Consider the following 14914-nt stretch of genomic DNA (forward strand, 5'->3'; position numbering starts at 1 on the left):
ACCTACTATGGTGTAGGAGAGAACATTGGACCAGGATTCAGAAGATACGGGGTCTAGTTTCCATTTGGAAAAGTAACAACTGTGTGTCATTGGTATGCCACTTAGCCTCTCCCAGACCTCAATTCCCACTGTAGGTAACTAACATCTGCTGTGTCTATTGCAATAATCAAGCAAGGCAACAGGTACCAAATAAGTAGAATCATTCTTTTTTTCCTGCTTTGTCCTCAACTGGACCTGCTCTGGCATTTTCCTCTATGTACTTCTCTACCCCAGATGCTGGAGAAGTTGCTAACAAGCAAAAATAAAAAGAGATTTCTTTTTTTTTTTTTTTTTTTTTTAAGAGATTTCTCTTTATTGCTACAGTCGAGCAAAGAAATTGAAGGTTTCACTGTCAAGACTACATGGGGTTAATGCAAGAAACCAGAGTTCTATCAGCTGAGGCAGTGCAGCTACTGTTCACCCAGGATTATGGAAACAGGGTATAAATAAAAATCAATAAGAAGATAGTTTATTTTCTTTAGTTTCTTTTCTGCGGTCCCCCTCCCTTCAGGCAAGTGTACTATCTACATACAATGGAAACAGATCTGGATTATATCTACTAAAGATATCTGGTCCTCATTTCAAACTGTAGTATATTATGGAGCCAGAATAGAAGTACAATTTTTTACTAACTGCTCCAGAGAGGCCTAAACCTCCCTTCTTGAAAATCTAGGGGAAGACATAATCTCAAAGGTAACAAGTACAGCAAAAAAACCTATTGAGAGGGAAAATGAATATAGTTCTGTTTCATTTGATTTCTTATTTTTTAGTTCTATGTTTAAGTAGCTTATACAAAATAGATCGCAGGACACATGACAAAGTGGCTGACTGAATTTCCTTATTTATTAAAGAACAGAAATAAATTTTGCTTAAATTTTAAAAAATGACATTAAAACTCAGTTATCTTTCCACTGAATAAAACAGAAAAAGGCTGGCTTTCAGATCATATATTTATTTAAAAAAATAAAATGGATCAACAAAGTTATCACATTACTCTGCATGCTAACAGGATTTCCCAAACCCATGAGAGATACCATTTCTTGAGCAATAAAAAAATGACTTTCTCAACAATGTAAAGATAGGAAACCTTTCAATCCAAATTCAAGGTCTTTATCACTAATTCCATCTCACAAGCTAGTGGGATATGTCTGTGCCACAAGCTGAGCTCCTTAGTTAAAGAAAGCTTGAGAAGACACTAAACAAGGATGTCACTAAAAGATGATTTGTTAAAATTATAAAGCAACCATTTTTTGGCCTGCAAATATTCTACATTAGAAATCTCCACCACTAGGGATTGGTTCCCCAGGACAATTTTATTCTGAATCCAGGATAATTAAAAACACATGGCAATTTTTCCTGCATGCTTCCTTTGGCCAAATCCTGCATGACAATATGGACAATTACAGGATGGAACTTGAAATTCTCATTCTCACACAGGATAGGTAAGGAGTGCTACCAAGAACAAAGAAAAGTTATACAACATTGATTATTATAAATTATAGTTGTTCTTATACACCCCATTCTCCTTAATATGTTCAGATTCTTTCCTGCAGAAAACATGAGTTTCCTATATAACGACACCAAGTTAACTTCATTAATGATGATTAGAATGAGCCGTAGAGACCTTGATTCTGAAGACATGTATGTGTAGGTGAGACGCAATCTGATTGCAAACACTGACACAGTAGCGGATCAAATCAAAGAAAGAGAAGACCTGGAAAGAAGAGAGACTATTAGATTCTCAGGACCTGCTTAGGCCATACCTAAGCTTCCTGAAAGCAAAGAGGACGGGCTCCTCTGACTTTCTTCCCTTCTTTTCAGATTTGTTTTCAATTCCATATGATTTAACAACTCAATTTCCTCACGGATTTTTCCTTTATGTGAAGGATCAACAAACTCTTTCCGGAGAGACAGTAAATACTTGAGGTTCTGTGGACCATGCCATCTTCATTTCAACTGCTCAACTTTGCCATTGTAGCTTGAAAGCAGCCACAGACAATACATGAATGGCCATGGCTGTGTTCCGATAAAACTTCACTCCTGCTCTACACAGTCAGAAACCTGGAATTTTTGAGCCCCGATGAAGGCAACACGAATAAGAATAATGCAAAAAATGGCTCAAAGATGAAACCACGTGAACTCTTGCCAAGTCCTGTAATTGTGGTTTTTTGGTATGCCAAATCGTTACCATTATATGATCTTTCAGCACTGGCCCACAGAAACAAGAAAACAAATCATAAAATAGGACACGGTATGATACTTACCAGAGCAATCCAAAGTACAATATATTCATCAATAAAGCTGTTAAAATACTGATCCAGAAACAAAAGTGCTGGACCTATGAATGCTGTGTCGAGCAGATGCATTTCACTTTTAGTCATGTGTGCCACCTGCAAATAAAAGAGAAATGGATGTGCAGGCGCTTTCACACTAGAGTAACTGTGAGGTGTACAGTAAATCAATTTTGTGCTCAAATCACTAATTTCAAGAATTATTTAGCAACGCTGGATAAAAAGTTGAATTTCCAAAACTAAAAAACTGACAAGGTGTGTGAGAGTTACACACCAAACAGCCCATGTAGCAGAGCCCCTCAAAGATGCTTTTCATAAAGAGCCTTAATTTGAATGTACAGACTGAGACTGGAAAAGGCAGATAAACTAAAGCACCAAATTAAACTGCAGCAAAAAGAAGAGTTATGGAGATCCACGGAGCTTCTGGTAACCTCAGGTTATAGCTTCACTTGTTGATGGAGGAGAGTGAACTCTAGAACTGGTCAGGAAGCTGTAGAATGAAAACTGGTGCCATAAAATCAAAATGAGATGAATGTAAAAACAAATAAAAACTCTGGGGCTTACCACAAGCTTATTAGTGATTTTAGCAGATACAAAACCGAATGTCAGTATATAAAGACAGGGATGCTTTTCAAAAAGCTGAACTGCTGATTTCTTATAGATCATTGCAGCTAGGGTAATCACCGATCCAATATGGAGAAAAGGAGAGAGGACACTTGTTCCCTGTGCAGAGTAAAGAGAGGGGAGAGATTAATGGCACTCAATATTGTCAGATACTATGTGGATCTGCTGTAAGACAGATCAGCTCAAACTTTTAAGAACCTCATGGTACCTGCCAGGCAGCAGTTCCTATAACTGAATACCAGAACAGCTAATGAAGAAAAGAGCAGCACGGGCTGGTTAGGCAAATTGAGGATTCACTTACATGGCCAGGTTTATTTTACAAAGCAGATCATACTTCTATTTACTTTTACATTTATCTTTATTTATGTATTTGAAAGAGAGCATGAGTGGGGAAGGAGGAGAGGGAGAGGATCCCAAGCAGACTCTGAGTACGGAACCCGATGCAGGGCTCAACTGCGGACCCCCAGGTCATGACCTGAGCCAAAACTAAGAGCCAGATGCTCGACTGACTGAGCCACCCAGGGGTCCCAATCATACTTTAAAAAATATGTATATGTATAAATGTGCTTGTGCCTGTGTGAAAAAAATGCATGTAAGCATATAAACATATGCACATATAGGTAAAACTAAGAAGTTTTGGATATTATTTTTTGTTTAAGCAGAAACTCTAAATTAACAAGTATTTTATACAATTCCAATGAAAGAGCAACTACAAAACCAAGTCTTGGTATAAATAATCGCTGGAAATCTTAAGATGTACTCACTGCTATTGTTGATCCATTTTTTCCAACACCACCTGTGAAGATTACACGGAAGTAATTTGTACAGGAAAATATGGTCCCTGCTACAGTACAAAGTGCAGGAAAAATTTTCATTTGAATATTCAGCACTGGAATCTTTAATGGGTAGAGAGAGAGAACAATTAAAATATATACAAATTAAAATAAGAAAATGTAACACATTTGATTCATACCCCGTATATCCTCCATTCCCTCCAGTTTGGCAAATCCTTAATGAACATTTCCCTCTTTCCATTATAAATAATGTAACCAAGAAAAAAGGTATGTAGAAATTAATCTCACTTCTGACTCCAACCTTTAAAAAAATTACTGATCCAACTTTATTAATTTGTGCCATAAACTAAGTAGAGTTCACCTAATATATTCCAGAAGTCTGGCAACAGTGGAACAGGCTGTCTTCTGGACTTTGTATAAATGAAGTATACTTTGCCTTTTTCTTAATACATTTTTGGAAATCTACCTTTAAGTCTGTAGTTTGTAATTAATTGTTATGATAGAGAAAGCGTGGAGCATTAAAGACTATACATATTTGCAAGTAGATTTTAAAAATCTGCAGATTAGGGAATGGAAGATGAAAGCTGTACTCAGAAGAGCTCCCAACTCCAAACTGTTAGGATTACAAGCAGCTTGAAAATGCAGAGGGCAGCCACGAAGATATTCATATACAGGGCAAAAGAGACATCAAGCACACTGAAGCAGGTACAATTGTGTATCCAAAATTTTAACATGTTAAGTTTCCTCTTCAGAAGAAGCAAATAATATATTTTTATATTGTACCAAAATATGGATTGATTTACCTAAAGTGAGGAGGGTTCAGTGCACTGGGATCATGCATTCAATCTTGCAAGCATGATATCCACCATTTCAAATGAAATATACTTTTTAGAAAATCATTTAAGATTTTCTTCCTCTTTGCATCTCTCATTTTCAAGAAAGCTCACATTTTGTCCAATATGGGTTGAAAATAAAGCAACATAAAGTGATATATTCTATTAATAGAAACAAATGAGTATAGGTACAAAATTCCAGAAGCCCACAGGGTTTAATAGGCATTCAGTTGTTATAATGAAAACGTTTTAATTAGGGCTGTTTATACTTTTTAGGGCCACTATTTCAAAACCAAATAGGAAATGTCACATTTCCTATTTTTTTTTGTACATATAAAACCCAAGTAAAATTGGCACAGACATAAATCTTAATGTTTACATACTCTATTTCTTCAAAACTTTGAAGAACTCAGTTTTACACAACTCTATGACCTCTTGCAAAACTCAGCTCTAAAAAAATTGTAATCTGTTCAAATTTCAAGTTGTACTATGGCAGTCCTTAGTTTTCTAAAATGAAGTAGGTCAACTTAAAAATTAAGCCCAGAACTTTACAGAGCATCCTAAATGGTCTTCTTCCTTCCCTAATTTATTTCTAAACCCAACAGCCCAAATCAAAACTTGTTTACCATCAAGAAGAAAATCAACACCATGGATACTTTGAGCTCCAAAAGATTTTTCTGCTCTAGTTAAAAAAACTAGGGATAGTACAATCTTAATCTAATGCACCTGGCTTAATTTAATATGCTGGCTAGTTTCCTTTTCCCTCCAGAGACAAAAGACCTGTATGGCAAAGGGGAAAAAATACTATACTCCCTCAAGGATTTCAAAAGAAACAAAGCATTAATCCATTACAGGGGTATGCCTGTATTAGGGCCAAGGTTTCGAATGAGTGCCAACTCTGGCATAGCAGTAATCTGTGCCACCACTGAACTGAATAATACCACAACTATAATTAAAATTTGGTGAAAAAGCTTTAGGTAAATGGAAACTGTTGCCTGTTGAAAGAAGAATAAACAGAAACATTAAAAAAAGCCAGGCAAATTAGTAAATGGCTTGGACCACAAAGTAAGTAAGGAAGGTGTCATAAACATTCTTAGGATCCTTTCCACTTCATATAGCAGTATAACTATATACACCAAACCCTAAGCTCTTGATTGTAGGATTTTGTTTGTATTGATTTTTATACTCTCTCTAAAGCCACGAATATTTTAAGTGCTCAATATATACTTGTTGAATAAAGATTAAGATCTCCCTTTCTCTTACTCTTTCTGTAGAATTACTGTCACAGGAGAATATGAAGACACATCTTCCCTCGTATTAAGAAGGAAAAAGGATGTTAGCTACAAGAAAATCTGAGGAAAAGTGAAGGGAAAGCTAGAATGGGAGGAATCCGAAGCCTCACTAGGCAATCCCTGAAAAATCAGTACCAAGTGAACCACCTACAAAAAGCACTAAAATTGTTGCCATTTTTACTCCCACCCAGGATCAAGGAGGGTGGGCACATTCTACCTTTCTTAATCTTTCCCTTTCTGTCCTCCTCCTCTTGGAACTCATCCAAAGCAACCAAGGAGTATCCACTCTACAAAAATAGCAAGAAGGCTGTATTGAAAACACCTTTATCAGAGCTCTGGGTCTTTCAGACTAGGAAAAGAAAGAACTCCCTTGGGTCATGGGGTCTGCTCTACAGCCAGGGGAAAAATCCTCCGGATTCATGCTATCACATTATGCATCTAAATAATATCAGTCCAACATAATTCATTTTAAATAAGGTTAGAGAATTAAAAGCTATATTAAATTCTCAGATTTACCAGATTACAATGGACACGTTTTGGTTCAATAGTTTGGATAATTATAGAATATCAATTATTAATTCGTTAAGATAAGTATTCTTAGGGGAATAAAATGTTCTTAAAGGCTTTACAAATTTTAGCAGAAATATAATGTATCAATTTGAGATACATTGTCTTCAAATACTTTTAGTGTAAGTGATTTCCACCAAAACTTAATATAACTTTCCTACCAAAGTTTAAGGAAAATCACCAGGTATGATTTAAGTATTAGGTACTTCTTCAGTCTTTAAGAATGAGACACAAGTAAGTTACACTACATAGTAAGTCTTTAGTTCTACCTAAGAAATCCTGAAACTTCACCTGTAGTCTTTCATGACTTGTCTTAACTGGATTCCAAAAGTGTCTTATGGTTGAGTACACATTTAATCAACTACTACATTTAAGAGTCAAACATCAGTGAAAGTAAACATGAAGGGATTATATATGGGTCCCTTTCAGAATGATATTCTTCTTAAAAAAAAAAAGTGATATGATAAAAGATAGTTTCGAGACATCCCAAAAGATTATACATTCTTTTGGGGAAACAATACAAAAAGTCAACAATATGGATTGTTGTTTTGTTTCTTGCAATGTATAAACCCATGCACTGACTTTTGTGCATGAAAAAAAAAAAACCCACAAAAAAACAAACAACTAAAACCAAAAACTAATTACAAACTTTGGTAAAAACTTACCTCTGAAGTAAAAAAAAAAGCAAGAAATAGGTGAGCAGCAGATATATATCACTTATCTTTTTGCAAAATAGCTGATCTTCTGGATCAGCTTTATGAAGACATTTGTACTGATTTTATTAACTTAAATTTGCTTCTTAACTATCGTAAAAGCTTTTTAACAAGGATTTGGAAAACAATTTCCATTTTATGCCCTCAACTTCAAAAGAGATGGGAATTTCACAGCTGTGCCTTAAACAGATATCTTTTCTCCATTTTGACACAAAAAATAAGTTAAAGTGTTCCATGTAATCTTTCCTAATGCAATTTGAAACAGCACAAAAAAAGAAATATAGTGGTCTGAGGTCAATTATGAGAATCTGTACTGAGCCTCCAAATACTCCTGGAGAAGTTAGGCCCTTCCCTTTCAGTTTAATGATGGTAACAGTAGGGCCAGTAACACTAAGACAAAGGCCCAAGAATCTGTTTCCCTTTGCAACCTAGCCTATTACTGGAACTGGATTGCTGGGCTGGGGATTCTATTTCAGTCTTGGATCTGAGAGTTCCTAATGTTACTTTTTAAAACATATAGTAAAAAAGGATGATTATATTATCTTAATTATCAATAAAGACAAGACTAAACAGCTGATCCTTTTTTTTTTTTTAAATTTTTATTTTATTTATGGTAGTCAGAGAGAGAGAGAGGCAGAGACATAGGCAGAGTGAGAAGCAGGCTCCATGCACCGGGAGCCCAACGTGGGATTCGATCCCGGGTATCCAGGATCGCGCCCTGGGCCAAAGGCAGGCGCTAAACCGCTGCACCACCCAGGGATCCCCAGCAGATCCTTTTAAAAGAAAAAAAAAATCACTTCTGTTAAGTACATATATATAAATCCTAATAAAAAAGGTAACAAATGTACCTGAGGCAAATTCACTGCCAAGAACCACCTAAAAAAATAAGGATATTTAGGGGCTCATTCAGTTAAGTGTCTAATTCTTGAATTTGGCTCAGGTCACGATCTCAGGGTCATGAGATTGAGCCTGGAGGTGGGCTCTGTGCTGGATGTAGAGCCTGATTGGGATTCTCTCCATTCCCCTCATGTGCACTCTCTCTCTTCCCACCCATTCTATATATATATATAAAAAAAAAGAAAAAAGAAATTAAAAAGAAAAATCCTCCTTCCCTCTGCCTCTTCCCCCCTCACTCATGCATTCTCTCTCTCTTAAAACTTCATAGCCTATAACTTCATTTGCAATCATGCTTTATGTATTTCCATACTGATAAGGATAATCAGGTATATACCTGATACTGACCTTGATTTCCAATGATCAGGTCAGAAATCACAGTTTTTTTGGTTACTGTTTTGGTTACTTTATAGGTAATTTATATATGTTTAAGATACTTAAAACATTTTGGAAGAAGGGAGATTTTGGTATAAAACTCAAAGCCTATAAACATAATAATCAATTTGGTCAAGAGACACAAATATATTTAAGTCAACCTACAAATTGACTCATGAACAACATGAGGATTACGAGCACCCCCCCTCCCTGTCCAGTTGAAAATCTGCATGAACTTTTGATTCCCCCCAAAACTGAACTACTAGTAGCATACTGTTGACCAGAAGCCTTACTGATAACATAGTCAATTAACACATATTTTGGATATGTATCATATACTATATTCTTACAGTAAAGAATGCTAAAGAAAATGATATTGAGAAAATCATGAGGAAGATAAAATACATTTACTCTACTATATCTATAAAAAATTTTTTTTGCATATAAGTGGACCCTTGCAGCTTAAACTTGTGTTGTTCAGGGGTCAAGTGTATATATAAAAATAACTACAACCTACTGAAAAGTAAAAGTAATAAAATTCTCTATATCTATATATCTCTCTATATATCTATATCCATATATCTATCCATAGAGCTCAGATTTCACTAGAATATATCTTAGATTTCACTAAAGACCCTATTGGCTTTTGAGACTAATGTGTAGGAAAGATGTGAATTTGAATGATATTATATACGTGACTGGATAGTTTCAGAATTTTCCTGGTTAACTATGGATTATTTTTATTCCTTTATCTCCTCCTTCCTCATACCCCTATCCTCTTGACAAGGCATTAAACCATCTCTAGTGATGAATACTCAGAAAAGTATGTCAATTATACCTCCTCAAGTATCTAATTTACTATCATAATGGAAAAGATCTTGTTAGGTCAGTTTCCCTTATATTTTAAAATTAACCTGATTTTTAAGAATTGTTTGTTTAGGAGTAGTATCTATTTTGGTAAGATCACATCAAATGAATTGTAAATTCTGAAGGGGTGGTGGTAGTGATCAGCAGTTAACTGGACCAGAGATTACAAACTACCGTGACTCAAATTTGGAAAGAAAAATTCCAACTGTAAGAGCAGCTTTCACTGATACTGCATTTGATACACACTGTTCTAAATGCCTTGCATGTATTACTCATTTAACAAAAAAGAATAATCCTATGAAATAAAAACTGTGACTGTCCTCATTTTACAGAGGAGGAAACTCAGCCAAAGAGAGTTGAACACCACATAATAGGCAGTGGAGCCTACATGGAACTCAGGCAGTCTGTTTCCTAAGTCTTGGTCTGGATATTATACATATTATGATCTCTCTTTCAGAATTTTGTGGGAAAAAAAAAAATTTTGTGTTTATAGGTCAGGTTGAAAATCAAGGTCCTGGCTTGTTAAAACAATTCTATGGCACTGACTTAAATAAGCATTTATTCTGTTTGGGGGCTAGTTTATCTACTACCCCAAATTTGTTATTCAGCTTTAAACATATAATAGAAAAACTAGTAGACTCATATACCTCAGAAAGAGAAAAAAGTCTCATCTTGTCATTGGTTAACTTGCTATACTATCCGTTGTTTCCTCAGATGTAAAATGGAATGACAAATAATAATTCAAACAGCCTTTAAAAACAATAGCCCTGGAATGGACCTAATGTACCACCTAACTCCAAGTACTAAAATTCACCATGCCCCAAAGAGAAGTTTGTGTCCTACCACTGCTGTGGTTTTTCATTTTCAGAAAGAATAAAATAATTTTACACATCACCCTTTAGCTGAATTATCCTGTTTTAGAAAACACAAGCAAAAGACAACATGCATTACATGGGATACACAATGTGAACAAAGTTACCATAGATTGCCAAAAAGGTGGTCCTCCAATCACTGCCAGCAAATGCATGATTATTATGAAGATTTGCACTTCAGTCACATCAATTCTGATTAGGTACAAAAAGCCAAAAAAGCAGAATTACTCAAAACAATTTCAAGTTAATTACTTGCAAGCTTAGCAGCATTCCTCTATCATGCACAATAGAAAAAATCTCAAATATTGAGGAGAGGGGGAAAAGGAGGTGTCAAAAATTTGTTATGAGCAAAATCAAATAAAATCCAGAGGCTTTTAATTTAATTTGATGAATTTCACAGAGCAATAAAAACCCCTCCTTTCCACAAGGAAATTTCTGACTTATTGAGTTGGGCTGAAACTATAGCTTAACCTTTCCCACCAAAAAAACCAAAAACAAAAACAAAAAACCAACAAAAAAACACACATACACACACACAAAAAAAAAAACCAAAAAACCAAAACCAAAACCAAGAAAACTACAAAAACCAAGAAAAAGAAAAAAGGGGCTGGGGTAGGATATGTGTATATTAAATTTTGAGCGTCAAGCAGAGAGGACTGCATTGTACTGCTTATATAATATGAAATCTTGAAATAAGTGTTCTGTATTAGCAAGTGGAGGAAATGGTGAGTTTTTACTGAAGTAACATAAATCACTGAGATCTTACAAAACTTACTGCCCTTTAGTTATATTAATTTAATGTCTTCCACGGTAGGGGTGTGGAAAAAAATTTCAATTCTCAATCAAATTTTTATGTAGGTCAACTACCCTAAGATTTCTAGAAAGAAGAACTGAAAGCAGCCAAGAATTAGTTTTGAGGTTGCTGAAAATGATCTTATAGTCAAGAAAAGACAAACCTGGTATAAAAACAGGGCAGTAGAAATTAGAAGTCTGAAAGTCTGGAAAAAAAGAATATGGACAAAAAGATTGAGGAGCAAAGCACAAACTGGTATTCCTTTCCTTCTACAGACTAGCACTTTGTATAATCTTGAGATTATTATTCTCAGATTATTGGATCCAAAATTAAAATTCTCAGAATTTATCCTATAGATATGCTCACACAAAATGTTTGTACAAGGTTATTTATTACAGCATTATTTATAACAGGAAAAATTTTAAAGTAGCCCTCAGTGAGGGAGCAGTTACAGAAATCCTGGTACTTCCATACAACAGAATATTTGGTAGCTTTTTAAAAAAGTGGGCAGCTCCCTATATAGTGATACAGAAAATAAATATTCTATATTTTGCCAATTAATTACATAACATATTTCTGGAAGGATATATTACAAAGTAAGAACTGTGGTTACCTATTGGACAGGACAGTGTGGGAATGGACAGCTGGGAGATGAGGATGGGAAGGAGACCATACACTGCATACCTTTTTTAAAATGTTAGTTTTAAACAAAGTGAATAATTACTAAGAAGGTAATTTTTAAAAATATTAGTCTATGGAAAATAGATTATCAAAGCAGTAAGGGGATTCAATTCCCAGAGCAGAATGGAGCCCCCATTTCCAAAACTGACACTTAAAACATAATGTGAGATAGGTATGTAAGCCTCACACCCATAATAAATGACTAAGTTGAAACCAGTATCTCACAACTAAAAAACTGAGCTTTGTTTGCTCGAGTGTTTACTGAACAGAAGCTTAAGTTGCAAACATATAGTGATGTAATTATCTTTAAATACACATTTATTGGGGGTAAAAAATGGACTGAATTAGGCTAAAAAGAATCTGTAGAGCTGACCTGATGAGTGGTGTTGCCAATAAGGGGAATTACACTCAGTAGCAGATTCAGGAGACTAAGCAGGTGTCAGAGATGATCGACTCTGTCTTGGGTGGAGGAGGGCAGACATCTTACAACATTTTGCTGGATATATGAAGTAGCCTTCTGGGAGGGGAAGGGCCAGAAGTATAGAATTACAAAATAAAAATGGAGGGAACCTCATGCAATTAATCTTTGTACCTTGGATGAATGTAAAAGAGAATAGGAAACATGAAAGATCTTTACAAAGTCCCAAACTAGGATTCCTAGGTAGTTTTATGGATTAGCTTGTTTGGAAATTTCGGAAGACAGAATTTTCTAAACCATTCAGATACTGTCACTGTATTTAGACCAACAATGCCTTAATGTTAGAGACAGTCCAAAATAACTTACTTACCAGCTGTAGGTAGTTAAGAATATATTTTCCTGTTTGCTTATCTGATTTACAGGAATACTCAGTACTCCTGGATGAGTCTCTCCTGCTCTGAATGAGAACTGCCAATCACCACTCCTGGAGGTGTGGCTCTAATCTTGACTGTCAATGAAAAAGGGTGCAGTAAGAGGCCATCCCCAGAGACAGGAACTGAGCAAGCCAAGAGGACAGGTGGCAGAAGCGATTAACAATGAACAAAAGAGTCAATGATTCTATTTAGAAAAGAGCTGGTTATGTGGCAGTCCACTTTCCCCCCTTTCCACTAAGAAATCTCTTAGCATAAGCTGAATTTACTGTAACATATATTAGGAGGGAGCTCATTTCACTCCTTTTGGCTGGGGAGGAAAGAAAATTATCCAGAAGGAAGAATGTTATATAAAGGCAGGAATCTGGCATTTCTATAGTCAATTCCTCATTATTATTTTCAAAATAACAACATGGGTGATAAAATTCCCAAATGTTGGGATGACTACTTAAAAACTAAAAAACGAAAAATCCTCCATAACCACACCAAAAAAGACATATGGGAAAATAAATCTCTTTTCTACAGCATTAGATTACCATAACATAAAAGTTTCAGAGGGGGAAAATTAGAAGAAAATACACTTAATTTTCTGTAACCATGAAGGTATTTGAATTTCCTGAATGATATTGCTTTAAATAATTTATTTCTACTTTATTTTAGTTTAGGTTATCAAAGTACAAAAGGTATGTTCCTAGTTGCTGTGTACAATCCACTTAAATTACTATAGCAAGCCATCAATAAACAATGTTCTGATGGCTGTCCCAGAAGAAAAATGGAAAAGAAGCAAACCAGTTGTAGAGACTAAGGTTCCTCTTCTGATGGGAAGACTCTAATGTGGCAAAGCAACTTTGAATATTCAATAATAAATCTCCTAACAACATCTCAATGGTCTATTGACTAAGAGGTAAAAAGATCTCAAATTAATATGAGTAATTTTAACTACTAAACAGAGAACAGAAACTCTGTAGCTGGAATGAGAAACTCATGGGGCCTTCATCACAACAGAAAGGCAGCCTAGATCAGTTATTACATCAGAATTACAGGTTTAAAATGTGGCCCGGGTGTAACAACCCCAAACTACCTACGTTAACTAATTACGAAGAAAATTTCTATTTTGAGTTTCATTTTTATTTTTTCCAGTGTTCAGCAAGATACCTAACAAATGCATTTGGTTTGAATTCCAACAGACTAACTGAGGGATGTGAAGGGATTTAACTGACATTCTGTGAAAGCTGGTAAGCATGTTAATCTTTTCCCAGAATGTTTTTATGTCTTTCCACTCTAATATCAGAAATAAGACAAGTTAATCTATTTTTTCTTCCTATGTGTGACATACACATTCAAAGATATATTTGCAGCTATATTTATAACATTTTTTTGTGGTTGTTAAACTACATAGTTTAAAATGTAATTGTGTTATAATTTGGGTTGGCTATTAGCTCGGTTAACACAGAATATGCACTAGGGCTAAATTCACAATGTCCAAAAAACCCAGATTTGTACAACTTGACTTGTGAGCTAGTTATTACTTAAAAAGAATTTTGTTTGAAAAGACATCCACTTAGTGTGTCTGGAATCCTATTCAAGTATTAGAGTGCTATTAACTACTGATTTGCAATTATCTGTAAATGGATCGGAAGTTCTTGGAACTTATAACCACAACTTTTATTATACTAGAAATACCATGGGTGGGGTGAAATCTTGGTAGATTTCAATGAAGACTGGCCTAGAAATTGACCATACAGCCTTCCAATATTTTACTTTTTACCCCTGACAAGCAAACTGGGCATGGCAAGCTAAATGTTAAACATTAACCAGACTGGCAAATGATAACTATGATATTTTATGATCAAGTGGTACATACAAAGTCTAAGCATTTACTTTTGAGATAAGCTGAATTATTTAAAACCGTGTTATCTACCACATGAATGACTATATGGATCTTTCAATTATCTGGAAGACTAAAAACCAAACAATAATAATCTATCCAGTGATTTTTTTGAATAGGAAGACAAAAAAAAAAGCCAAAGGCTAGAACATTTAGTGAGTCCTCTAAGAGGAACTAAAGTTTAGGTCTCATATTTAAGAGGATAGCAGGCCCTTATACCCTTGGAAACAGAAGAATTAGGAGAGTCCTCTCATCTCATTTAGTAACAATCTTGATGGAGTAAAATGAAGGGATCACGGACCTATTCTTCCTCTCAAGCTAGCATAATCAATTCTGGAAGAAATCTGGAAACTGCTTGGAATTACTAACACAGGTCTTAAAATTAATATGATAAGAGTGGTAACAAACACTTAACTATATGCCAGGCACTATAGTTAGCACTTTACATTTGACTATTAATCTTTGCAACTATCCTAGGAGGTAGGAACTATTGCCACCATTTTATAGATGAGGAAATTCAGTTAGATAGGTTAATTGACTTT

At 35.1% G+C, this 14914-nt stretch overlaps 1 protein-coding gene across 3 annotated transcripts in view; it reads right to left on the minus strand.

The window, feature by feature from the left end:
* Positions 1 to 971: 971 nt before the first annotated feature.
* Positions 972 to 14914, minus strand: part of CEPT1 (choline/ethanolamine phosphotransferase 1) — a 37831-nt gene continuing 23888 nt past the window's right edge. For 2 of the 3 annotated variants that reach the window (XM_025417254.2, XM_025417255.3), the window contains exons 5-9: positions 10269 to 10353; positions 3719 to 3850; positions 2895 to 3053; positions 2304 to 2429; positions 972 to 1753 (exon numbers count right to left, since the gene is read on the minus strand). In XM_025417254.2, the coding sequence (XP_025273039.1) occupies positions 1634 to 1753; positions 2304 to 2429; positions 2895 to 3053; positions 3719 to 3850; positions 10269 to 10353 (622 nt within the window). In that variant the 3' untranslated portion in view covers positions 972 to 1633. The remainder of the gene's footprint in view (positions 1754 to 2303; positions 2430 to 2894; positions 3054 to 3718; positions 3851 to 10268; positions 10354 to 14914) is intronic. The other variant, XM_025417256.2, reaches the window with a different exon arrangement.

This window comes from Canis lupus, chromosome 6 (genome assembly GCF_003254725.2).
Source record: "Canis lupus dingo isolate Sandy chromosome 6, ASM325472v2, whole genome shotgun sequence".
Taxonomy (NCBI): domain Eukaryota; kingdom Metazoa; phylum Chordata; class Mammalia; order Carnivora; family Canidae; genus Canis; species Canis lupus.